Here is a 27336-nt window from a genome sequence, read left to right as displayed (position 1 = left end):
GCACCCTTCTTTTTTTATACTTCCAACCATGTTCATTATTACTGTAGTATCCATTTCTATGGCAGATGTTAGGCAGCACAATGGGAGTAAAATATGCTGCAGTGCAATTATACATAAATTGTGTGAATTCTTCCTGGCCACCTTTCTGGGGTACTGAAAACTTTCTCCTCAAGTGTATAGGCTTTAATCAGTGACATCAAATAAAATGTTCTTCAGTAACAGCACAAAACGAAACCATATTCAAACATGTGTTTTTCATTCTTTTTTCTAATGGCACTAACCTGCGTCGGAACTGTGTGTCCACAATTTTTTGACACTCCTTGAATACAGGCTAAATATACTGTGGTAAATGAATGTAAAACTTGTTTTCAAAAACAAGCTGGGTTATATGCCTAAATCTGGAAGAAAAGTACAATCCAAAATATAGATTATTGGGCAAGAAAAACAAAAGGTACACCCAGAGGACGAGAAGCCACTCTTGTGTCTACATCTTCTGCACCAAAAATCAATTTAAATTGTGACACAGCACACTGACCTAGATGATTTCCATCTCAGAGAGGGTGAGGCGACTGGTGGACATGGCGACCCCGCTATCACTGGAGGTGGACTGCACACTGCTATGGTCATCAGTGTCGCTCTGGTTGCTCGTGTAACCGATCACGTCAACTTCATCTGGAATATAACAAATCATACTTAGACACAAGTCATATAATTTCTTTTCTATTAAGTAAATGAACGTTGAGTACAAATGAGGAAGGAGTTCAGATCAAGATACACACAGCAAACAATTGCAAACTTTTTAGTACGTATTTTTAAATTCATCATGATCTGTGTTGTTATAATGATGGTAACATTATAGTGACTTCTCACTTTTATTCGTATGTATTACATAAAAAAAATTTCAAGATAATCCTAACAGAGACAGAAACTTTATCTTTGGCCTAGGTATTTAGTTAAAACTACATGCAAATATTTAAAAGTGAAGTTTTCAGTTTTGTTATTTAACAGATATAGGCAGGGTGATACACTGCACTGTCTCTTATTGAAATGTATACAGTCAACTAGATTTTCAAACAATTTCTTACAATTTCTTTTACTGGTTGATTATTGCCCTTGATAAGGCAGTCAGATGAATATGGCTGAAATGATTATTAAAAAGAGAGAGAGAGAGAGAGAGAGAGAGAGAGAGAGAATATCACTGTAACTGTAAATCTTATCTTTGGCCAAAAACCAACTAAAAACCTTAAGACAGTTAACGAGTAAATACAAAAGTAGCACCAGAAATGGTAATCCACATTTTCCAAGAGGTTTCCTAGTATAGCAATGGGAGATTCACATATTGTACCCATAGTTCACTGATGAGAATAAAAAGGATTTTGTCTTTGATAAAATTCTCAGCATAAAATAGGGTAAATGTTGTATTGTGGAAGACAATGTTTTTTCATTTATACATATATCGGGAAACTCTGAATGTTCTTCCCTTTTCCAAATGTCTCCTTGATTTCCTTTACTACTTACTCAGTATACAGAAGGAATAACACTGGGGAGAAATTACAAACTTGTCTCACCCCTTTCTCAACTACTGCTTACATTTCAAGTCCTTCGATGCCTGTAATGGAGATCTGTTTCTGTACAAATTTTAAATCATCTTTTGCTCCCTATATTTTATCCTCGCCACCTTCAGAAATTGTAAAGGGTTGATTTCAATGAACACTGTCATAACCTTTCTCTAAATCTATAAATACTATGAACATAGATTTGCCTTTCAGAGTCAGTCTTCTACGATAGGAAATAGGAATACCAGTATTGCTTCACATATTCTTACATTTTTCTCTAACACAAACTATTCTCCCATGAAATCGGCTTCTTCTAGTCTTTCCATTCTTATGAAAGTAATTTGTGTCAGTATTTTCCAAACTTGAATTAATAAACTGATGATTCGGAAATATTCACACACAGTGTTTGATTTGTAAAAAGGGCTCCAGTACTGTGACCTTTCAATGTATGTTTTTGAAACTTGGGCTTCTTAAAACATTATTTTAACCATTTTCTGAACATTTTAAAAGTATGAATATAACGTTTTATGTCGCTTCAACTGGCAGCAAAGTTCTATCGTATCACTTATCAAAATCTGCAATTCTGATTTTTTCTTATACAAGTGACCAGTACGGCATACCAGTTCATACCATCACAAATCAAGCACTCGCACCAATCAGTCAGCAGCTCTCTTTTTTTTTTTTAGGAATTGGAATTATTAGTACTTTTTTATGTCTCATATCTTGCATACCTCACGGAATAAATTTGTCATGGTATTTTCTCCCAAGAATCTCAGTAATTCGGCAGAATGTCCGCCTATTTCCCATGCCTTTTTAGGCTTACGGAACGAGAAAATGTGCTTTACATCGATTTTCGAAGTACAGATACCGATTTTTCATGGAGGGATGTTGGAGTTCAGTTGCTTTCCGAACAAAAACGATCACCATGTGAAAGTTAGAGGGAACGTGCATGAGAGAAAATGTTTGTATGTTCCTTGTGGGGGAAGGGTGTCGGCTGGAAAGGCGGGCAGTTTTCGCGTGCGCATCCGTGCACCTGGCTCACGGCAGCCGTAGTTACGCAGGTTAGTTGTGTAATGCGGGCCCAAGGAGATCTATTTCTGGGGCAGGGTCGCTCGACGGCTGGTGGAAGTTGACCCGTCATAGTGCGCCAAAACAAATCAAAACCAAGGCGGCCACTACGGCTACACCTTTCTTTGGCAAGTAGGGCAGAGCTGATCTATATTATTCCGTCAAAAAGCCAGTTTGCTGTGAAACTGCTGTAATACGCACGATGAACGCGAAGTCGACAGATTTATTTTGCCCCTCTTCGCTGTCCCGAAGATACGCAAAATAACTGAGTAATAGCGTGATACTCATTTTGTCAGCACGAAAGTGTATTAGGCAGCGGCACAATAACATCTCTGTCTGTGGCTGCGGGCACAGTGGCTCTGATATTGGTGATTCCACCGACGACAGACATCGGCCGAAGACGACCCATCTTTTCAGATCAGTACTCCACGACGTGCGCGGTCACACTGTAGCCGATCGCATTGTCCGAGTGTACAGACTTCGGATGATAATTGGCGAAATTCAAATCAGTTGAAAGAAGTCGACAGACGTTCTCTCACACGGAATATGGGCTGTGGGAAGCTGACTGAAGACTGAAATCGCTGGTTTATTGGTAACCAGAAGTAGGTAGAAGCTTTATCGGAAAAATTATGTATAAATGATAACCTCAAAAAATAATCTTTTGTAGTGAGAAGGGTGGCATATCTTATTTTGGTAGTTACTGTCTTTTTGGGGTTGTGGTAGATGGGTAGTAAATTTCTACAAATTATTATTACTGCTTATTGGCGTTTTTAGGCCAGAAGGGAGTTGATTCTGTTGTATGAAGTGGTTTGCAATGTGGTATGTGTTTCCACTTTTCAGTGCTTTAGGTAATCGGAGCATCTTATTCTAAACTTTATACCTGTCTTTCATACGTGCGCTGACTGACAGTCATTGAATGTTAACTGATGTACGTTTCCACAATTAGAAATAAATACAGCAAAGCGGAGTGTTTGTGCTCTTGCTTTTCAATGTCCCCACGATTCTCGAGAATTCATAATAGAACGTTTCTCTCTTCATCTCGGACGTTCGTAATAATGTCTGGTTATTGGAATAACTGGGGAAGTGTGCAGTACTAGTGACGCTCTTTTTGAGACTAGTATAGCATTTGGCGTCTTTCTAATAGCAAAAGCCGCAATGCAGCACTCTTCCCCAAGCACAGAGGCGTCGTGGTATACATCCCACCCTAGGAGATTAAAATCTGACCTACTTCATACATACAATAGACTCGAACCTCCTTGACCCCGACAGAAACTGATGAACGATATCGGACACACTGTCTAAGCTGTCGGCCGATGTTATCGTGCTACTTCTGGCGACGGCGTCTGACGACCGTTGTTGGTCCAACTGTGGACGTAGCCTTGACTGTTTCCACCCGTAGTATTCAAATTATTGTCACAATTGTCGAAAATAATTTTTTTTTTTCGTTGTAGTCATAGTGAAAGTTCTTAAACTACTCCAATGTACTTTTCGAGGTCACAGCATCATTTCGTGATGACTGGGTGTAGTTTGATGTCCTTAGGTTAGTTAGGTTTAAGTAGTTCTAAGTTCTAGGGGACTGATGACCATAGATGTTAAGTCCCATAGTGCTCAGAGCCATTTGAACCATTTGAACAGCATCATTAGGTCTTCAATTGTTTGTAAGGATCTTCCTTCACTACGATGGCAACATGCTAGAAACGCGTAGCTGTGAATTTTGATCATTTGTTTAGTAAATGACATCACAATGAAAAATTCCCAGAAATTCAATGTAAGCAGTTTTATCTTTGAAACCTAACAATTGAAGCCCTGATGCTGTGACTTCGAAATGCACATTAGTGTAGTACAAACGCTACAAAAGGCAGAATACTGATTTTATTATAAAGCTTTGCATTGAAACAATTTTTATTTTCATGTAACAATGGAGTATTGTAGCACACGTTGAAACGTACAACTGAATATATTGAATTTGATGTCTTGTTCTTCCTGGTGTAACAAGCTTAAGAGTGGGCTCGGCCCAAAGTTCTCCCAAATCTTGTTTGTTGTTACCGACTGATCTGTAGTGTAGACTTGTTCTACTTTAGGTTGCAACGCGTAGCAAACGAATGGAGTACGAAAAATATGGCTGTGGTAACCGCTTGATATGTAGCGTAGCTAGGTTCGCCGTGGCAACATTCACTTCATATCGAATACAATACGAGGTATTATGGTGATTTGTGAAACTCTGTGTTAACCCACTTTGTTTCAGCCATCTTAATTTCTGGATAGAATCCGTCGGTCCCTGCATTAACTCCATATTTAACACATTTTCCTTATCTACACTGAAGCGCCAGACACTGGTAAAGGCATGCATATTCAAATACAGAGATATGTAAACAGGCAGAATACGGCGCTGTGGTCTTCAACGCTTATCTACGACACAGCTTCTACAATGGCAGGTTATCAAGATTTAAGTAAGTCTGAATGTGGTGTTATAGTCAGCGCACGAGCAATGGGACACAGCATCTCCGAGGTAGCGATGAAATTTGGATTTTCCCGTACTACCATTTCACGAGTGTACCGTGAATATCAGGAATCCGGTAAAACATTAAAACATTAAATCTCCGACGTTGGTGCGGCCGGAAAAAGATACTGTAAGAACGGGACCAACGACGACTGAAGAGAATCGTTCAACGTGACAGAGGAGCAACCCTTTCGCAAATTTCAATACTGTGCCATCTACAAGTGCAGCGTACGAACCACTGAAAGAAACATCATCTATGTGGGCTTTTGGAGCCGAAGGTCCAATCGTGTACCCTTAATTGACTGCACAACACAAGGCTTTACGCCTCGCCTTGGACTGTTGATGACGTACGGGTGTGGAGACAACCTCATGACTCCATGGACGCTGCTCGTCAGCAGGGGACTTTTCAAGCTAGCGGAGGCTCTGTAATGATGTGGCGAGTGTGTAGTCGGAGTGCTATGGGACCCCTGATAGGTCTAGATACGACTCTGGCAGGTGACATGTACGTAAGCATCCTGTCTGATCACCTGCATCGATTCATGTCCATTGTGTATTCCGACGGACTGGAACAATCCCAGCAGGACAATGCGACACCCCACACGCCCAGAATTGCTACACAGTGGCTCCAGAAACACTCTCCTGAGTTTAAACACTTCCGCTGGCCACCAAACTACCAGACATGAACATTATTGAACATATCTGGGATGCCTTGCAACGTGTTATTCAGAAGAGATCTCCACGCCTCGTACTATTGCGGATTTATGGACAGTCCTGTAGGATTCATGGAGTCAGTTCCCTGCAGCACTACTTCAGACATTAGTTGAAAAAAATGGTTCAAATGGCTCTGAGCACTATGCGACTTAACTTCTGAGGTCATCAGTCGCCCAGAACTTAGAACTAATTAAACCTAACTAACCTAAGGACATCACACACATCCATGCCCGAGGCAGGATTCGAACCTGCGACCGGAGCGGTCACGCGGTTTCAGACATTAGTTGAGTCCACGCAAAATGGTGTTGCGACACTCCTGCGTGCTCACGGGGGCTCTACACGATATCACGCAGGTGTATCAGTTCCTTTCGCTCATCGGTGTAAAAATTCAAGGTAACTTCAGAAACGCTGGTTTACACAATAGCGAAACATCAGATTATTTTGCACGTCAATTACGAAGTTACAAAAAAAAAAAGTGGGAGGGGGCGGGGGGGGGGTTTATGTGTGACGTTTACGCATGGGAGTGACGCAAACGAGCGTGTGTGTGTGTGTGTGTGTGTGTGTGTGTGTGTGTGTGTGAGAGAGAGAGAGAGAGAGAGAGAGAGAGAGAGAGAGAGAGAGAGAGAGAGAGAGCTGGAGGACGAGGGGTTACTGAACTATTGATGATGTTAATTTAAGCATGAAAATATCAAGGACACAAAAACCGGACATTCTACACACTAGCCTGCTGATTACCCTAGTAACGACTAAAGCTCTCCCCCTTCCCCCCATCACACACTGCAATTAAAATAAACAGTCCCTTCCGGCTGATTCGGTGATGTTAAGTGCTAACGACCAAGCAAACTGCGACAAATTAAATATTCCAGAGGCATGCTTACGTGGATCCTGCTAGTAGGCAACTCCTACCCGCCAGGATTAACACTGTGTCACACAACTGTAGTTCAGCAAAACGCCAGTCTGGCCGTTCTAGGACAGCACCTCCATCACCTTTCTACAAGAAACCTTTGTAATGTCAGGATGCCACAACTGCTTCCCCCTCCCACACTGTCCCCAGATGATTCGATAGTCGAAAATGTAGTAAATATAGAGCGAACACTTTATCAGTTGGATGAGGATACAAGAAAGAATCAGCCGTTCCCTTGTTCAGAAATCGTCAAGAAATTCATTTGAAACTATAATTTTTTGTTCTCTATTCGGGTAGATAACACCACTGGAACATCCCATCGTTTTCTCGATGGTACCTAAAATGCTGGAGAGGATTGTCTGAAAAGGGCTCACTGCAATCTACAGGTGAATGCTTGGGGTGAACAACGCATGCGAATGGAACTACCGCTACTATTAAAGCACCCTACATATAACCAAGATCCACGGACTCATAGGATCTTTCGAAATAATCCCTCCCACTCACCACTTGCCAGACAAAGACGCACACACTACAGCTGATCGAGCGACCTCAAGTGCCTAGAAGACTTACTTGTGGATCTTCTGTTCGTTTTCCAGATAGCAGCTAATAAACACTTCAACGGTTCCTTACAGATAGTTCCTCCATTTTCGGTGATTTCCCTGAATCACTTCAAGCGAATGCTGGGCCTGTTCGTTCAATGAAGTCATGGTCGATTTTCTCCACCCCTCTTTGTCTAATTGAGTAAGTGTTCTCTCTAAAGCGATCTGCAAATCGATTTAACGTCAAATGCTGTCGACGGGACGTTAAAGTCTAATCTTTCTTTCTTTCTTCCTTGCTTGCTTCATTCGTTGGATGCCAAATTCCTATCTCCTCTCCTTCCATATCATATTCTTTCATTCGAGCTACTTCCGTTACTTCAGACTTGCAACGAACAGTCCAGTCTGACACCAAAACATACTTCACCGTTCACGCCATACGAGTTAAATTCGTCATTTTTCCAATTGGATACTCATAAATTTGTGTATTAGTGTCCTCTGGATTTGAATTTGAAGAAACAATTGAGGTAAATGTAAGTGCTACAACCCACTAACCCCCAAACCACTTAAGCCAACCCCCCCCCCCCCCCCTCCCCGGTCATTATGTTTCGATTAGACGAGACAACACTCAGCTGTTGCATGCATAGTACAAGAATTGATAAATCCTTGTCAAACAGTTACTGATATGTTGGCCACAAAAATGAAAAATTTGAGTTGTTGTTCTGGAAGTACTGCATGATATCATATAATAGCATGTGGTTATTGTTAAATTGCAGCTACTCACAGGGGCACCGTGTGGGCTGTAATATTGCAGCGAAACTTGGCAGATACTATAATGCGTAACCGATTTACGCTGGAAAACAAATAGTTCTAATTTTGGCCACAAGGACTGCCGCTGTGAATGCAAGAAATATGATTAAATTGTTTCCTTAGGTAATTGATTAGGAACGGAACGTGGGCAAAAAAGGCCAAGCTAATGAAAAAAGAGTAACGTTGATTTTATTATTAAGAGCTGCTTACACAATATGTTCAATATGAGCACCAGAGACGTCGGTAGGATGCTGCACAGCGCCAGATTCGCACCTAGTGGCCAAAATTGGAATCTATTTTTTTCCAGAGTAAATCGGTTGCGCATTAACCCATTAGCATATCTACAAAGTTTCGCTATCGAACGACATTTACAACCCACAATGGATCTCAGTCAGTAGCTGCACTTTAATTATAACCACTCGGTATAATTCCCGGGCAGTGCCTGTTTGCTTCGCTCCTGTGGCTATTCTGTACGTCAGAGGAGGAGGGTTTTCTTCAACCTAGAGTTAAAGGGTTGCTCTTTCCTTAATCCTCCTACATGGGTAGAGATCTGAGCATGAGAGAGCGGCTCATGGTCTAGAGATTTCCCTAAGATGGCCGGTGTTCCCCAACGCCTGTTGCACAGAAACTACTGGCAGGGAGTAGCACCTTACAGAAGCGCTATTAGCAGAAACAGGAAATGTTTCTGTTTCTTATTTGGTTTGGCTGTGTGGACTAAGTGTTAAATATTTTCGTGGCGTGATTTGGAGCTCGTGAAGTGGGGGAATCGGCCGATAACCCTCGTGAGTGTAGGTGGTGTGTGTCCCTGCGGCGGATTTCTAAAGTGTGTTTTCTGAAGTCAATATTTGGTGATCCTGAATAATCAACACAATCATTTTTTCCAGTACGGAAAGCCTACAAGAACAGAAAGTGCATTCTCGTGGGAAAGCGTAGGATGCTGATTAGGAACTTCCCGGTTTTGTTGGCGAATGTTACCTTTACGACAGCGTGTACGTTCCCTATAAAGCAAGTGAGTTCCATTTCTTTCTGTTAAAATTTAAGTGTTGTGTTTTCGTGAGACTTTTTTCGTTTATTGACATTGAACTGTATGTCTGTTTTATGATGTGGAGATTATCGCAGGAAGTTACTTGCAGACCGCTTGAGGCGTTGTAGGAACGGCAAGCTGTGTACATATTCCAATCCAGTTGCCAGATCTCGGTATATTTCTGAAAGTGTTTGATTTCTGCACCGTTTTCAGTGATTGATACTGGAGAGGTAAGAAGTTCAATACTTTCTTATGGGTCTACCTAATGTTGGAGACCCTTATTTAAATTGTTTACACATGTGCAATAGTGCACGAAATTAATATGGGTCTGCCAATAAACGTTTCTGATTAAGTCTGCCTAGCAGTAAGTCGAGGAATTTGTCTCACGCGCCGCATGCCGCCGTGAGTGCGTACTCTGGCCGCAGCCGCGAATGCGACTTCGTACGAGGCCACGCAAGCTTCGAGGCACGGAGGAAAGGAGCGCTTCAATGTCAGTACACTGAATAGATGCGATGATTTCATATTTGTATGTCACTGGGAGGCAAACAAGTCAGTCCATCTTTATAAGTAATGTCCTTAGTGATATATGTAACTCGTTATTCGTACAGGGAATTTTTCCAGGCGGGTTAAAATTTGCAACTGTTAAAACTCCTCATAAGAAAGGTGACAAGACAGAGTTAAACAATTATCGTCCAATTTCCTTACTGATATCTTTCTCCAAAATATTCGAGGTAATGTACTCAAGAGCATTCTCACACTTAAGTAGAACAATTCACTTGGCACATCACAGTCTGGATTCCAAATGGATTGCTCGACTGAGAAAGCTATTTATACATCAAATAGTTCAAGTCTTAAGTAATAAAATATCTCCAGTTGGCATTTTTTGTGGTCTCGCCAAGGCCTTCGATCGTGCAGATCATCATATTCTCTTACAATAGCTCAAGTTTTATGGAACTCACGGCTTTCTTTACACACAGCTGGTTTGAATCGTTACGCTTAATAAATCAACCAGTGTTGGAGGGATAGAAAATTTTAGTGACTGGGAAGAAACGACAAAAAGAATCTCTCAGGGTTCAATTTTGGGTCCATTCCTATTCCTTGTATAGATGTGAATGACTTCCACTTAACATTCAATAAGCAGAACTGGTACTTTTTGCAAACAATACTGGTGTTATAATAAATCATAATTGAGAGAAAGCATCAGAACAGACTGTAAATGGTATTTTCCAAAGAATTATTACGTAGTTCTCAGAAAGTGGACTCTCTCTAAATTCTGAAAAAAAAACACTTAAATTCAATTCTGTACAACAAAGTCACACCAACAACTGTTGCAGCACATGAGCAGCTCTCAGTGAATGCGGTATGCTCAAAATTTTTGAGTGTACATATTAACGACAACTTGAAATGTAAGAAGCACATTACTGATCTTCTCAAACAGTTTAAGTTCGGCTACTTTTGCTCTTCATATAGTTTCTATCTTGCATACAAACGAATTTCCTTACTTTTCCTTACATTCTTGCATATTTCCACTCAATAATGTATTATGGAATAATTTTCTGGGGTAGTTCACCACTTTATATTCGCTAATGAAATTCATTACAAATAATCCATCACAATTTGAGAAGAACAATGAGGAACATACACCGCGCGACCGCTACGGTCGCAGGTTCGAATCCTGTCTCGGGCATGGATATTGTGATATCCTTAGGTTAGTTAGGTTTAAGTAGTTCTAAGTTTCTAGGGGGCTGATGACCTCAGAAGTTAAGTCCCATAGTGCTGAGAGCCATTTGAACCTTTCAGCCACCCGTTGAAGTCTGTTTCGGTACTGGCAGGTTCAATCCCCAAGTAAACGCGAATTCCAATGAAGCTAACAGCAAGCACTACACAACAGTCCAGTTCTGGTAGCGGCCAGTTTGTGAATGACCGACTTCAAAACTGACAGAGTAGAGTAAAAAAAGAGAGACTGTTACACAAGTGTAGCTGGTGGCCGCAGGGGTAACGGCGGACGCGCCATAAAACGGTGGCCGAAAAATAACAGAAGCTAGAGCGCGGCTCGGCTAGGCGCGTCGCCGCTATCTGGAGGGGAGATAGCCGGCGCAGATAGCGGCCGGGCCGCAGAGGCCACGGGGCGCCCCGCTTTAACGACGCGGCCAGGTTGCTTTAGTGTGGGCCCCGCTCTGCTCCGCCGAGAGCGAAAACTCGGGGAGAGGCGCTCCGGGACCCTCCGGCGTTACGGCGGCCAATTCCGACACGAAGATACAGCCGCCTCTCGGGCGCCGACGCTGACATTCGCAAACATCTCCTGGTTTTCACTCGCCGTCTTCTCAGCGTTACTACACGCTGACCTCGCTCACTGGTTTCACGAATGCCACCTACTTGGTCTCAGATGCCACTGTTAATTTTTTTTATCATCAATCTTCAGACTGCTTTGATGCAGCCCATCACGACTTCCTCTCCTGTGCCAGCCTTATCATCTCTGACTAGCACTTGCAACTTACGTCCTCAATTATTTGCTGGATGTATTCCAATCGCTATCTTCCTCTATAGTTTTTACCCTCTACAAGCTCCCTGTAGAAACACGGAAGTTGTTCTTGATGTTTTAACGAATGTCCTATCATCTTGTCCCTTCTTCTTGTCAGTGTTTTCCACATCCTCCTCCTCTCACCGATTCTGCAAGAACCTTCTCGTTCCTTACCTTACCAGTCCACCTAATTTTCGACATTCGCCTGTAGCACCACATCTCAAATCTTTCTAGTATCTTCGTTTCAGGTTTTCCCTTAGTCCACGTTACACGGTCATACTAGGATGTGCTCCAAACGTACATTCTCAGAAATTTGCTCCTCAAATTAATACTTATGTTTGATACTAGTAGACTTCTCTTGGCCAAGTGCTCTTTTTGACAGTGCTAGTTTGTTTTTTTATGCCGTCCTTGCTCCATCCGTCATGGGTTATTTTGCTGCCAAGGTAGCAGAGTTCCTTAACTTCATCTGCTTCGTGATCTCCGTTTCTGATGTTAACTTTTTCTCTGTTCTCATTTCTGCTACTTCTCAATCCACATTCTGTAATCATTAGACTGTTCATTTCATTAAACAGATCCGTAATTCTTCTTCACTTACACTGAGGATAGCGATGTCATCCGCGAATCTTATCACTGATATGAACTTTAAGTTTATTCCCGCTCTTGAACTTTTCTTTTGTTTCCATCACTGCTTCTACGATATATAGATTCACCAATTGGAGCGAAGACTACATCCCTGTCTTACACCCTTTTTAATCCGAGCATTTCGTTCTTAGTCTTCTAGTCTTATTATTCCCTCTTCGTTCTTGCACATATTGTTTATTGCCGGTCTTTCCCTACAACTTACCCCGATTTTTACTCAGAATTTTGAACATATTGCACCATTTGACACTGTGGAACGGTTTTCCCAGATCAACAAGTCCTATGAACGTGTCTTGATTTTTCTTTAGTCTTGCTTCCATTATCAACCGCAGAGTCAGAATTGCCCCTCTGGTGCCTTTACCTTTCCCAAAGCCAAACTGATCGTCATCTACCAGAGCCTCTATTTTCTTTTTCAGTCTTCCGTGTACCACTCTTGTCAGCTACTTGCATGCTTGAGCTGAATGTGATAATTGTCACACTCGTCGGCTCTTGCTTACTATCGTCAGCTATTTATCGATTTTTTCCCCCGCGCTGTTCTTTTTCATTTTCCCACTGGCTAACGCCGCGAATGCTCTGTAGTCAGAACTCAGGCCCGGTCGCTTTTAACGAGCTGACTACACTGCTTAAATGGCTACGCTGGGAAGGTTATTGTACCCTGGCCAGAACCATTTTACAGGATTGAATAAGATAGTTGCAGTGTCTCTCTAGCCATTAATCTTCAGCGAATTTCATCTTATTGGTGTAACATCTTGCAAGCGGAGAGTACAGCTAAACTGTTACAGTCCAGCTGTACAGAGACGAATCAAAACGTAGCACCCCCCCTCCCCCCAAACAACTTCTGCAGTCGTATTGATCGCATTACATTCACACACAGATTAGGCATACTGCCTACTGGGAACACAGAGTAAGTAGTCCCAATCCACCAAGGTTTTTGGGGAGGTTTCCCTTCGGTATCAGGCAAATGTAGGAATAGTAGTCCCCTCCCAAATATTCCCATTGGGATTACCTCCCCTCTACTTCCAGTTTATTACAACTTTTGGCTGAAAAGAACCATGAGTCTTTAACGAGCCGGTTCTTGAACAGCCCGCCCTCCTCCTTGGGGTAGAGAATGGAAAGAGAAGAAAAGCAAGTATCATGGGCATTTGTGTGAGTTGTGGCTGGAATATATAATTAAAAATAGTCGCATTATATTCACTTCGCTTAGCATACGAAGTACATAAAAACAACTAATTATGTAAATGCACTCAATTGAGGTCGAAATGCATGGATGATGGGGATGAAATCAATGAAAGTGCAATCGAATGAATTATTGATGCAAACCATTCAGGTATAATCAACTTGCAACATAATGAATATGTGGTGACAGTCGAAAATTAGTGCCACCCGGTCTTTCTCCTGTTCGCGCTTTCGCGATTAGGCAATATGTCTATTTACTCGTATTTCAGGAACAGACATGTTGCGACAAATTTCGAGGGGTTGCGGAAAGTGTCTTGAGGAACAAATCAAGGATTGCAAAGTGTGTCCGGAACTTCATCCAATGACACTGCAAAGAGTCTTAATTAAGGTGCCATCACCTGCCAGTAGCCCTCCCCTTCGGTAGCAAACATGACGTCATACGGTGACGGATCGTGGGCGGAACATCTCGCAAGGTCGTTTGTTATTCAGTGATCGCAACTGATTGCCACGGTCGCCAGTGGAGAAGACGGAACTAGATGCTGTGTAGATTGGCGTTGTCTCCTATGAATGCGATGCTCTGTTGCCTTGGTGAATGACGGTTTCGGACACGGATTTCCATCAGTAGTTTTTGTCCTGTATACCGAATCCCTGGGGTAAAATAAACTGAGCATGGAAACCCGTGTCCAAAATCACCACCCACCGAGGCATTCATAGGAGACAAGGGCTGTCTGCGCAGCAGCTAGCTCTATCTTTTCGCTTGCGATCGTGGTATTGAGTCGCGATCACAGAATAAGAAACAACATTGCGAGAAGTTCCGCCCAGGATCCGTCAACGTATAAAGTCACGTTTGTCGACGAAAGGGTGGCCTAGTGGCAGACGCTGGTGCCTGTAACTTCTGCTCTTTTTGTAGCATCTTTGGATGACGTTTCCGGACACGGGTTCCTTTCCTCGATTTGAAGCGTAACACGCGCTCTACAACCCCTCGAAGTTTGTCGCGACATTTCTGGGAAACTTTGTATATCTCTTGTGTCAGAGTAAGCTAGAATCCTACAAAACTCCCCCCCCCCCCTTTCCCCAATAGTGATTGCTCATCGTGTATGGGTTCAATGAACTCACATGGAAGACCGCCACGGCGACGCTATGCTGAGCTACCTCCCTCAGCTGCGGCAGCCCCTACCACAGCGCTCATCGCATCTGCATCTTTTGCAACTCTTTACAGCTGTTCTATACATATTTCTGTGTATCGCTGTCAACGAACAGCCAACAGTCCCGGAAAAACAAAAAAAAATGGTTCAAATGGCTCTGAGCACTATGGGACTCAACTGCTGAGGTCATAAGTCCCCTAGAACTTAGAACTACTTAAACCTAACAAACCTAAGGACAACACACACATCCATGCCCGAGGCAGGATTCGAACCTGCGACCGTAGCGGTCGCGCGGTTCCAGACTGTAGCGCCAGAACCGCTCGGTCACCAGCGGCCGGCCCGGAAAAACAAAACGGATAGAGAACCCAGCTGTACTCAGTGCAAGCTTGAGGTCGAAGCACAAAGCAGACATTACTGTTGTCTACAGCAAGCACCGCGAGTGCATTGGACGAGTTAGTTTCCAAATATGACACTCACCGCAAGCAGTCGACATCTGCGCTGTTGGGCGGATATTTGCAGTTCAAATACAAAGATGAATGCGGATAAATAAACTGTCGTTACTGCGTAACAAGCCACCGGAGAGGACGGATCCTTTACACTAAAATACTCAGAAAATATCCTTCAATAACTTCGGTGGACTTCAGTTTTACTATCTAGAGCAATATGAGAGACTATAAGTGAGGATCTAATCAAAAGTTAAACTCTGCTGTGTTTCGTTTGACAATTCTCAAATGGTACCGGCTTTCCCACAGACGGCAAAAATCTCGCTTTGGGGGACACTTGGCGGCTATTTCATTTCGTTACTGTCATACAAGAGCTGTCGAGCACGAAGACCGTAGATCACCACGGTCGCTGGATGTGTTACAAGGATACCAGATCAGCTCGTTAAAGTCCCTGTCGTAATCCTATTTCGAGATTAAACAGTTTTAACTAGTTTAGCTACCATTTAGCAAAAGCGGTGTTGTAGAGTCAACGCTCCCGCAATGTAATTAACGAGCCCTCTCTAAGGAGAGAAGGAGCTGTAATTTTTTTTTTTTACAAGTTCTCACAAATTTTCTACAGGACTTCTTTGTCAGAAGAAGACGTGGTACAATGTTTTTCACTTCAGTGGATACCGCTTGGACTGGAACGAAAGGCTCCTAGACAAATCACTCAGCTACGATGAGTTTCAGAGTCCAACACCGTTGTTTCGTTTTGTTACTGGTCAAGCGAGGAAAACTGCGCTCACTTTCAAAACTCCTTCCACGGTCCTTGTAAGCACACGAGATTCATTTGTGGTATTACACAAAAACATGAAAATGTCTGTGCGAATTTTGTTCTCAGAATTAACTGGTGCTGCACATGCAATACTTAATCCATGTCGCGTATAAAATTTGGGCAATGGCAGCCTTCCGAAAGCCAGAACTGCGCACAGCGCAATTTCCCGGTAATGGGAAATTTATATATGTCTATAAACAAACATTCACAGTACGCTAACTGGGCATGAGGCTTTTAAATTTGTTTCGGCGCCGAGAAAGGCCGCACGTGCGGGGTGGCAGCGGTTCTATTTGCTAGCTCTTCCGCGTCATTTATCCCTCCGCTTCAAATAGCCGGCCATGTTTTTGAGTCGGCAAACAAACACAGCGGCAGCGGCGTGAATCGAAATAAAAACAGGCAACGGGTGATTGGCGGGCGCGTGCTGTGGCCCCCAGCTCTGGCATATCGAGCGGCGCCCCACAGTTGCGACTGCCTACTATCGTTCGAGGTTCCATCGGAAACTGAGTCTAAAGTCTTCATTTTGATAAGAGTTATTTCATAAATACCGTAATGCAGTGATTATTCGGCGACTGACCTGCGTTTGCAAAACCTACAACAGATGATATAAACCTAACAGACGCGCTAGATCATTATAAGCATTCCTCTAACACAGGGGCAGATGGTACAAAAAATAAAACACTTACTGATTAAGTAAAATATTCTGTCACCTTATTTTCAATGGACAATGATAGTTACGAAACTTACTGATAATAGTAGCACTTGTATAATGTTAAAGAAAATGGATTTACCCCATGATGTCTCTATCGGACTGCACGCAGGACACAGGAATATCCGAAAGTACCCTCCACACCCCTCTCTTCATTAGTCATCGCCGCTTTGTCCGGAAATGATTCATACTCTTTCGACGTTGGTGATATTTTGATCGGGCCTTGTCGGCGGTTATTCGACAGTTTTCGTGTCGCTTTACAGCTGCTGCCAACATGTGCGGAGTTCCAATGCGTGGCGCTGCACTAGTCATTGTCGTTATTGTCACTTTGTTGGGCGTTTCCCTAAATGGCATCGTGATCCGAAGAAACCTTGTGTCTGGAACCGGAGTGTCCGTATTACGAGCTGATCCTCGACTTTTTTATGTGAAGTTTAACTTGATTGTGTGACTTAAACATGATTGTGTTTTAAAGTTAGCCATCGGGTGATTTTTATGCCACGAAGTTCCTTGTACTTCCAAGGATGCAGTTAATAAAACTGAACCAATACCCAAGAGCAAGTATGATGAAAGGTAAAATTTGCTTTTCCAGTAAAGGCCAGTACAGTAACCGGTGATGATCCAATTCCCCAATGCACAGTATGCTTAGCAATGTTTTCGAATCAAAGCATGAAGCCTTCTTTCGCTTCAGTTTGGAACCGCGCGGCCGCTACGGTCGCAGGTTCGAATCCTGCCTCGAGCATGGATGTGTGTGATGTCCTTAGGTTAGTTAGGTTTAAGTAGTTCTAAGTTCTTGGGGACTGATGACCTAAGAAGTTAAGTCCCGTAGTGCTCAGAACCATTTGAAGCCTTCTTTATTAAAATATCTTCAAACTTCTAAGCACTCTGAGATACTTGATAAACTTGTCGGCGTTTTTCAAGAGAAAAACCTCCAAATGAATGACAAATTTTATTAACACTGATACTGACTACATTAAAGCCTCATACCTAGCTCGTTTGAGAATTGGAAAGGAACGAAAACCTCACACAATTGGTGAGTCTCCCGTACTGCCCGTAGCTACGGGCATGGTCCAAGCAGTTTTGGGGGAGAAAGCGGCCAAAAGAGATACTAAACTTCCGTTACCCAATAATATGGTGAAAAGGAGAACTGAAGACATGCCTTCCAATATCGAAGAAACATTGTTATTACAATTGCACGAGTGCACTTATTTCGGTCTGACAGTACGCCCAAATTTCTTAAAATATCAAATGGTAAGGTCTCTAGCACCCGTGCTCTAACAAGTTGTTGGTACACCTCTAGGAAGCAGAAAGATCGCATTTCAACGATACATGTATGATTCTAACCCTCGTCGCCTAGTTAATTCTAAGTACCAATAATGTGACTGATATGATCTAAGTTTGCCTTCATACTCCATCGCGCGATTCATGGCCAGTTGCATGGTCATTTTTGCTGCTGGAAAACATAATGTTCGTTATGAAGGGTCAGCTGTGTTGAGATATAACGTCGTTCGCATATTCCTCTGTCCCTTTCGTACCTACAATAGAATGTAAGGATGCTCCAGCCGCAACCAGGTTGTTCATTTAGGTAGTTAATGTTTCACAGACTATTTACTACCAAGTACTAAATGGAATGAGACCTGTGCTGGAGTGCTGTACGCACATATGAAGGCGGGTTGTGGGGCACTGTGTCCTGTGCATGAACACAAACATTCATAGAAGAGTGGCTAACTGGCGAGTACTTTGGTGCGACTTTCACTCCAGCTGAAACAGCACGTGTCAATGACTATGACTATTTTATGCATTCACCATACGTCACCCAAATAGTTCCCAAGTGACGTCCATCCGCTAAACGTGGACACAAGCGGAGGTATGGCTCCATTCGGCAGTTAGTATCAGCACAGTACCTCTATACAACGTCAGGACCGTGTCTACATTTGGCGCCAAGAAGTGACCAACTGAACGTTCTGCAAGTGTTGCACCTATCGTTTACTGGATTCAGGACTAGTGAATCGCTCTGTGTATCAGTTTTCCAAGAATCTCTAGCCCAGCGCATTATGAGCCACTTGTGCAGTCCTCACATCTCCAACAAATGCTCGAAGTGAGAAATCCTTGACGGTGTGATCTATTGTTTGCTCCTCAGTCGCAGTCAGCACCTCCCTTCGACCGTCCTAAAGCTTTTCAGCTTCCGACCAGGTTTGGCACAGTAGTCTGAATCACTTGACTATCTCTGTTGAATCTTGAAACAGGTGAGCATTGTTGGTCACGTCAAAAGAACTGGCAATTTCTGACTCAATCCAGGGTGGTCTACGTAACTTCTGACGAGTTGTTGGTAGGTCTTGTTTGGAACTGTACAAGGGAGTGTTCTTTTGATATTCTTGAGCAAATTTACGTTAAGTTTGCTTTCCTCCTCAGATCTTTTAGAGTAATGTTAACTAGGGCAGGTAACAGATCTAACAGTTCCAGTGAAACTGTCGTAGTTTCATTAAGCTGCACATCGAACTTCGTTGTGCTGGCGCTGTTTTCCCACATAACAACAGAATATTCACCAGCAGAACACACAAGAGCGAGTACAGCACGGCGTAACTAGCATCCGCACCCCAACTGCTTCCGGCTATCTTGCGAAGCACATTCACTCGTAAGTCAAGTTTCTCAGATAACTTGATGTACTGTTGTTTGAATATCAAGGACCGATCCAGATCGATTCCTAGAAACGGATGATTGTAGTTATTGGATGGAATGCAGTAACCTCAGTTTTATTTGGGTTAGGGTGATGTCTCCTTTTATAGAAATAGTCACGCAATTCCGTCAGATTGCTGTCAGCAAATTCTCACAGTGAATAAGATCTTTAGTCTGGAAGACTAATGCTATGTCGTCTGCTTTCCGGATTTTTATAGAGTCGTGTCTGGCATGTCATGAATATACAGGTTAAACATAATGGAGGTCAGGATTGATTACTGAGGTACGCCATTATTTGGAGTTCACCATCTGCTAGCTTGTCCATTCAGCAACACGTTAAAGCGCATATCACAGAGCATGTTGTTCACCAGAAACGCTTATTATGTTCGGAGGATAACTCTGTATGGATGCGAAATGTGGGGAATGCAGAAGGCTGAAATGAAAAGCGTCTCTGAAACCTGACGTTGTAAGAGAACCTTGAACATCAGCTAGATTATTCGCCTAATGAACGATAATCGTAAGCAACGAGTCACGAGAAAAATTTCCCAATAAGGGACACGAGTGGTCGGGAAACTGTAACTGAAGAAACAGAGAAAGAAAAGACCTGCAGAGCCAGGATAAGATACGCCTGTACAAGACATTCCGATGATGATGATGATGATACGGGTTGTTGCGATGAAGACAGTGGCTGGCAACGCGACAGGACTGGAGAACTGCATCAGACCGCATCAACAATATAAAAATCATCATCATGGGACTCTATTGAAAGCTGCTCTATAGACTGCCTCCATTTGCTCCTGTACAGTAAGATAATGTGTGTGGATGAGAGTTGCCGTCTAGTAACAGTTTTACGCCCATTCTTCCACTTTCGACAGACACGAATGAGGGGCAGTAGTGAACATGCACCAAGTTCAGCCATTTCCGCGATACTCTTGCGCTGCCACCGGGCTATCACTAGCTTCCATATGACGAAATCACGATAAGTAAGGTTTCACTGTCTTCCGTACACAGCATTGACAATTACTTCTCTATGCCCCTTGCACCTATTATCTGTCACTCCTACAGTTTCTTGAGACATCCAAACGATTTAGGGGTCCTGAGTCCAAAAGATTAGTCATAATTTTCTAGAATACGCGTGGGTAATAGTTTGACCCTTGGGCACCGAAGAGACGGCGATTCGACTGAAGAACTGGGCACGCTAGGCGGTGACATCTGACGTTCCTGTTCCTGTAAGCGAGGCACGTCCGCTGGCGGAAGTCTATCACGGCTTGGCTTTGCGCGCGCGCGATGAAACAGAATTGGATGGCGATTAAGTTATGCCGAACAAATGAGAACCCCCCCCCCCCGCCCCTCCTCTCAACCACATTAGACGAATGGGTTCTTTTTGTTTCTTATATTTCATTATTAATTCTAGGCGTTCATAAATAGAACTACTAATTTGCGATTCCCGCTTCCGAAGCTCCAATCTGCTCCAAAGCGCTTCTTAAGGTGTGTTTACATGCGAGCGCACGGAAACGAACACAAGCGAACACGTATTCGCAGAGAAACTTGCCACTGTTCGCTACCTATGAACAAAAGTTTACACTAGAGAGAAAAAGAGAGAACGAGCACAGCCAGCGGTATAGCGTGCCAACCACATGAACACTGCGTTATTGTTCTTCTTGGCGTTAATAATCAGCACACACAATTTACTCGATATAGCGCTAGTTACAGCGGCGATGCCAAATAGTGATGTTCAGATCGGATTATTTTTATGACGAGCGGTTCTTTCTAACGGTGCGAGCACAATTACATGGCAAAAAAGAAAAAAAATGTTGGCTTATGAATTTTTAGGCACGTGTGAAACGCGGTGAGGTCTTGTACTTAGTACTGAATTGCAACTTCATTATTCCTTAACATTATTCTAAAACCCTGCACATATATCGGGCGACGCTCTTCTTTACATTCTTATTGCAACTCAAAGGGCAACTTAAAGGCAGGGCACTAATTAACGACGAGCAACACAACCAGATTCTTAGCAACTGGACGCAGTTACGTAAGAAGTTGCATTGCATTTCAGCTGCTTGTATATCTCAGATAGTGCGATGTTTGCAGTGGCATATGCGAAGCATTCAAGGATTTCTTTGAATTACGTTTAAGGAAGACACTGATAATGAAGTTTGATTAATGTAATGTAAAACCTACAAAACGAACTGTGAAATAAAACTATTGTTAAAATCTGTTATATAGTGGGCTGGAGAGGAGGAGGTAGCGTGAGCGAAGGGAAAAAGATTTTTTTTTTTTTTTGGTCGGTTATTACATTAAAAACTCTTAAAATAACAGAGATGTATCTGGGACGTAATTGCAGCTATCTTAAATGTAAGCCACGAAAAAGCGAAATACAAACACTTATGCCTCTTACTCCTTCCCAATAGAGCAAGCAATGAATTTATCGTCTTTCTGTCCTCCGCTGGATTTTTCCGAGTACTTCCGCAAGTGTATACCCAGCGTAGCCCATTTCTTTCTCTTGGGCATTTTGTGCCACAAATCTCTTTGATCCCACAAGGGCTCATGATATCTATTCCATTAGCAATATTACATTCCATTGCTCACTATCTCATGTCAATAACAAATACAACCAGTGGTTATAATTGAAGTGCAGCTAATTACAGAGGCCTAGTGTGGGCTGTAGTTCTCTCTCAGCGAAACTTGGTAGAGATTCTAACGCGTTAAAGCAGAACCGATTTACAGTGGAAAAAATTAGTTTCACTTTTGGCCACCAGGTGAGAATCTGGGGTTGTACAGCATCTCGTCGACATCTCCACTGCACAAATTGAACAAACTGTATAAGCGGCGGTTAACAATAAAATCAACATTATGGCTTTCTCACTTGCTTGACCTGATCTCCCACGTCCTATTCCTAATTCATTATAAAAGGAAACATTTCTATACGTCTTTCTTCCATTCAGATTTGCACCTGGTGGCCAAAACTGGAACTTTCTTTTTCCGGTGTAAGTCGGTTCCACTGCCAGACGATAAAGCCCACGCAGGACCTTTGTCAGTAAATGCACTTTATAACCATCAGCTGGTTCGCGCACAGACCACCAGTTCTCTGCGCTGTAAGCGCCGACGCGGAGAATGCAGTTCCCGTTGACGGTTCGCTGGAAGGCGTCAACCAGCGGAACACACCTGTGAATGTGAACCGAACACGACCGAAGATTGTTTTCTTTCGTTTGTCTACCGCTTGCTCAAGAGAGAATGTGCGTTCGCTGGGTCAGTTGAGCCTACCGACAGCGGACATCTGCTATGAAGCAGGATGCAATGTCATGGTGGTGCCACGCGCGGGAGGCAAGGCACACATTCGGCCAATCCCACAGGGCCTGTAGCCGCAGCAACCACCTGCGGTTGCCAGATCTTCACCAACATCGCCACTACACCATGGCTGTGTGGGCTTTTCGACTACGGCGTTTCCGACCCTACTGCAGTGCCACAGGTACCGTGGCACTTCCGACCAACAGATTTTGCATCGTGGTTACGAAAGGGAGCACGTGTCTTCTCGAGGATGGTCACTGCTAAGCGCTGAAAAAAAAAGGAGAGGTGAGTATAAGAATTGCTTATGGGTGAATTCCGAACGAAGAAAGTGCAAAGGTCCTTAAAAAACTGCAGATAGGAGAATCATGGCTGAACAGCAACATTCTCGCCCACATGACGAAACGGATGTGAAGATTATAAAACTAATGCATAATAGCAGAAAGGAAAGACAGCGCCAACTTTCAGAATTTTTAATGAGATATTTCAAGGTTGGAAAGATAAAGGTTTACGTTTCGAGGCAAATACGCCAAATTACGAGAACTCCAAGACTGGATTGCGTAGACCAAGAAGAGAAGCTCCTTGGACGACCCAGAACCATGGCTCTAGCTCTGAGATTCAACTGAGCGAAGACCTCTGGAAGTTTTCTGAAAACTGACGATGGACCTGTTGCTGGCAAAAGAATCCTGGTGTTCTGTTGTGAACAAGTGCAGAAAATCCTGTGTGGAAATGGAACTGTTCTTGTGGTACATTTGACAGGTGTTCGAGACAGTTCAAACAACTGTACACAATACATGTCAACATCGGAAGCCCGGAAGAGGTGACGACAATATTTCCTGTTTTATCTGCTTTGCTCCAAAATTCGAAATACAAATGAAAAAAATTTTCTTGGAAGGAGCCTGGGCAGTCACCGAAAACTACAAAGCTAGACTTTGAAATGGTTACAATTAAAGCCGTGAAAACAGTGTTAGCCGAAACATCCCTTTCCGGTTGGAATTTTCGCTCCAGCCAATGTCTGGAGAAGAAAATGCAAGAACTGGGATCAACGGAGGAATACAGGGATGGAGAAGAAGTCCGACTTTTTGCCACATGTGTGCTGCAGTGGCACATCATCCACCAAACATTGTTGATGAAGTGTGGATAGGAAAATGAAGGAAAGGCAAATGGAAAAAATGTAATGAAGTTCGCAGACTATATGATATTCAACGGGTGGGTAATCCTGAATAAGGAATGTTTTTAACCAATTGCAGGGCACCACGAATGCTGTCGAATGTTGGCATACGAAACTACACTCCTCGATAAATCAAAAACATTGGAACGTATGCTACATGTAAATAAGCTGAGAGAGGAAGCAGCGCACGCTATGTATGAAATTAAAATGTCATACCTCTTCAAAAAAGAAGATACATAAACCTTGATAAAATGTTAAAAGACTTTGTAAGAATATATAATGATTTGGGAGATTTAAGATGGGTTTTAAAATCTCTAGCTTCCTTTGAAAATAAAATTGAGGATCACATAGCAAAAAGAAGTCTGTGCGGAAGGTTAGTTACGAATTAGCAATTCCAATTACGTTTTTGGGAAAACTTTTATGGAGACGCATACAACTAAGTTTGCAGTTTTACAAGCTCTAAAGCCTACAGACTAAGGTTTACCTGTGCATTTGCAAACGAAATGTTGCTGGATGACGAAGATTTTCTAAATCGAGTCGTCATCTGTGATGAATCGACATTTAACTTACGTGGAAATGTGAACACACATAATGTGCACATTTGGGGATCAGCGAATCCCCACGAGATGGTACAGCTGCAACGAGATACCATAAAGTGAATGTTTCTTGTGTCATATCCCGGCGGAAAGTTTACCGTCCTTTCTTTTTCGGTGAAGCTATTGTAACTGGTGTTTCTTATCTTGATATACTAAAACTATGGTTCTTTTCTTAACTGGAAGGAGCTGAATCACGGAACTATATTTGGCAGCAAAATGGCTTGCCGCCTCACTGGCATTAGCTAAGTAAGCAACTGTTTAAACGACGTTGTACCCGACTGCTGGATTGACTGCAAGGGGCCTGTTAATCTCCACGTTCACACACGATCTGAGATTTTTACCTCTTGGGTGGGGGGGGGGGGTCGATAAGGGATCATGTGTACGTGTCTCCGCTACCAGCTGATCTACCCGACTTCAAAAACAGCATTGTTGCAACAATTACTCCAGACACACTTGTCAAGGTTTGGGGAGAACTCGCCTGTCGACCCGATGTGTCACGAATGGTGCTCACGTTGAACACTTGTAAGAAAAACTGTTTGAGATGTCCTTTCATTTGATGTCTTATTTACAATTGCAAAGTTGGATGTAATAAATGATACAAAGCCTTAAAACCCGTATATTCATCTTGGAACAACTTGTACTCTGAGCTGGGGATGACGTTTATCTCTGATACAAACGGTTTTCGGTTATATCGGTTTTTCTCCATGCCAGTTTAATCTCAACCACTCAAAATAACCTGTTTTCGGGTTTCTTGCTCACACGATTTCCTGTAACAAACGTAGAAATCGAACGAAGATGAAAAATTTTGACACTCTGTGCTTGAAGGTATGTAGACTCAACATATTAAATGCTCAAATAAAAGAAAACTTAGTGTATCCACTGCTGCTTTTCTCGACAAATAATAGCTGGATGAACACTAAACAAAAAAAAATCACCTTTATTCTCCTATTGGTTTTAATTTTTTGAAACTCTGCTAAAAGATCATGTTGTAATCGGGAATCATACCACTATTTGGGCATTAGGAATAGTAAATGCTAAAGGACGAAACCTGCGGTTGAATACCTCTGTTTTTCGTATTTGCCCTTTTCGTCGGGTTGCAAGAAGATAAAGGCATATCATGTAGACACAGGCAGCAGATCAACTACTTTCCATTTTTATTGTGTGTTGTGAATGAATTATTGTAAAGTTTTTAATTTATTACTGATCATAATTTCCTTCCTCTCTTAGTGTTTCAGATGAAACATACTTCAGTACTACGTCATTTCACAGAAATACTTCTAGGTTAGAGGTGGTGTCGTTTTGCAATACAACGGATGTCCGGCGACGACAGCGAGAAAGTGCCGTATGAACCAGGTTGGCCCAAGTCTCGCTCACTACCACGTACAGGCGTACCTTAAGCCACGACGTAAGATATTTTGTTGTTGTGGTCTTCAGTCCTGAGACTGGTTTGATGCAGCTCTCCATGCTACTCTATCCTGTGCAAGCTTCTTCATCTCCCAGTACCTACTGCAACCTACATCCTTCTGAATCTGGTTGGTGTATTCATCTCTTGGTCTCCCTCTACGATTTTTACCCTCCACGCTGCCCTCCAGTACTAAATTGGTGATCTCTAGAGGCTTCAGAACATGTCGTAAAAACCGATCCCTTCTTCTAGTCACGTTGTGCCACAAATTTCTCTTCTCCCCAATTCTATTCAATACCTCCTCATTAGTTACATGATCTACCCATCTAATGTTCAGCATCCTTCTGTAGCACCACATTTCCAAAGATTCTCTTCTCTTCTTGTCTAAACTATTTATCGCTATGTTTCACAGAGACATTATTGTCTCAGCTGTGATGCAGCAGTTCTCATGGCTATGTTTGTTGTTCGTTTCTGTCTGCATCGTTATTAAATCAGCACTGATCGCTTTTCTTATTTTCTATAACAAGGTAATATTTGAAACCAATGGAAATAATACGAATAAAAGTTACTCCTTTCTTAAAAAAGGTTTGTTTAAAAACGATAAGTTTTAGCACTGCTACTATGGGTAACTGATACTTCTGTTTTTTTTTTACTTTGTTATTAGTAAAAGATAAGAAAAACCCGTTAGAACGAAAACAAGTGGTTATTCAGAACCAAAATACCGGTATCGGTTTTAACCGGTAGGTTTTTCCCATCCCTATTCTCAGCTCCTGCGCGGAAGTGTCAGTCGAAGTAATTTTGAAGAGACTGTAGGCCAGGTTGAAAGGTGACAGCTCGGACGTGAGATGGAGTAGCGATATCGAAGGCTTCGATGAAGCCCGCTTAGCGTTAAACTAGTGGTGCGCATTTGAGAATGAGCAGAGCGGCAGAGGCAGGCGGCGCGAGCGACTTACCCGATTCGGATATGGAGGAGGGCGACGCGGACGACAGCGAGGACGATGCGGAGGAATTTGTACTGGAGACGGTGGAGGTGGAGCACTCGGAGACGGAGCGCCGCTTGGACAGGGCGCAGTAGGCGTGCAGCTGCTCGAGGCGCCGCCTCAGGAACCGCTGCTCCCTGCTCAGCTGCTCTTTGTGCACGGCGTGCTTGTGCTCGCGGTCCTCCAGGTTCTGCAACACCGCCAAGCAGGCGCACTCCTTCACTCCGGCCCACAGCCAGCGACGGCAGTGTCGGTCTACATTCTACACGCAGACCGACAGCGAGCGCTGCATCTAACACAAAGTTTGCTACAGTCACGCTGTGTAAGCGGGAGTAAGAGGTTGGCGCGAGAGAGGTGGTCGTGACTTGCTGCATCAAACCATTCACACAAACTGTCGTTGAAAGAAAAAAAAATTCAGACTAGGGTAACAAAACACGAAGGCCCTCAGCTGAAAGAGGATACTCACCATATCGATTGGCCAAATGTAGCATCTTCTTTAAAAATATATTTTTCATTCCCTAGCTTGAGAAATCAACCACTGCAGAGTCAAGACTTGTCAACCGAATAGCAGGCGAGCTGGTTGTGGGGCAGAAGGAAACCAAGTTGGAAATTTCCCAGTCCTGTGTCTAATTCACGATATGATCATATTTTTTTAACTGTTAACAGATGTCCG

The 27336-nt window shown here is 43.0% G+C and overlaps 1 protein-coding gene across 1 annotated transcript in view; it reads right to left on the bottom strand.

Annotated features, from left to right (window-relative positions):
- LOC126260867 (max dimerization protein 1-like) overlaps positions 1-27336 on the bottom strand; it is a 715242-nt gene that overhangs the window by 6896 nt on the left and 681010 nt on the right. Inside the window, exons 5-6 of the mRNA XM_049958290.1 lie at positions 26637-26853; positions 536-672 (exon numbers count right to left, since the gene is read on the bottom strand). Coding sequence (XP_049814247.1) covers positions 536-672; positions 26637-26853 — 354 coding nt within the window. The remainder of the gene's footprint in view (positions 1-535; positions 673-26636; positions 26854-27336) is intronic.

This window comes from Schistocerca nitens, chromosome 5 (genome assembly GCF_023898315.1).
Source record: "Schistocerca nitens isolate TAMUIC-IGC-003100 chromosome 5, iqSchNite1.1, whole genome shotgun sequence".
Lineage (NCBI taxonomy): Eukaryota > Metazoa > Arthropoda > Insecta > Orthoptera > Acrididae > Schistocerca > Schistocerca nitens.
Note: the sequence above shows the minus strand (reverse complement) of the source record. Positions and strands in the feature narration are given on the sequence as shown.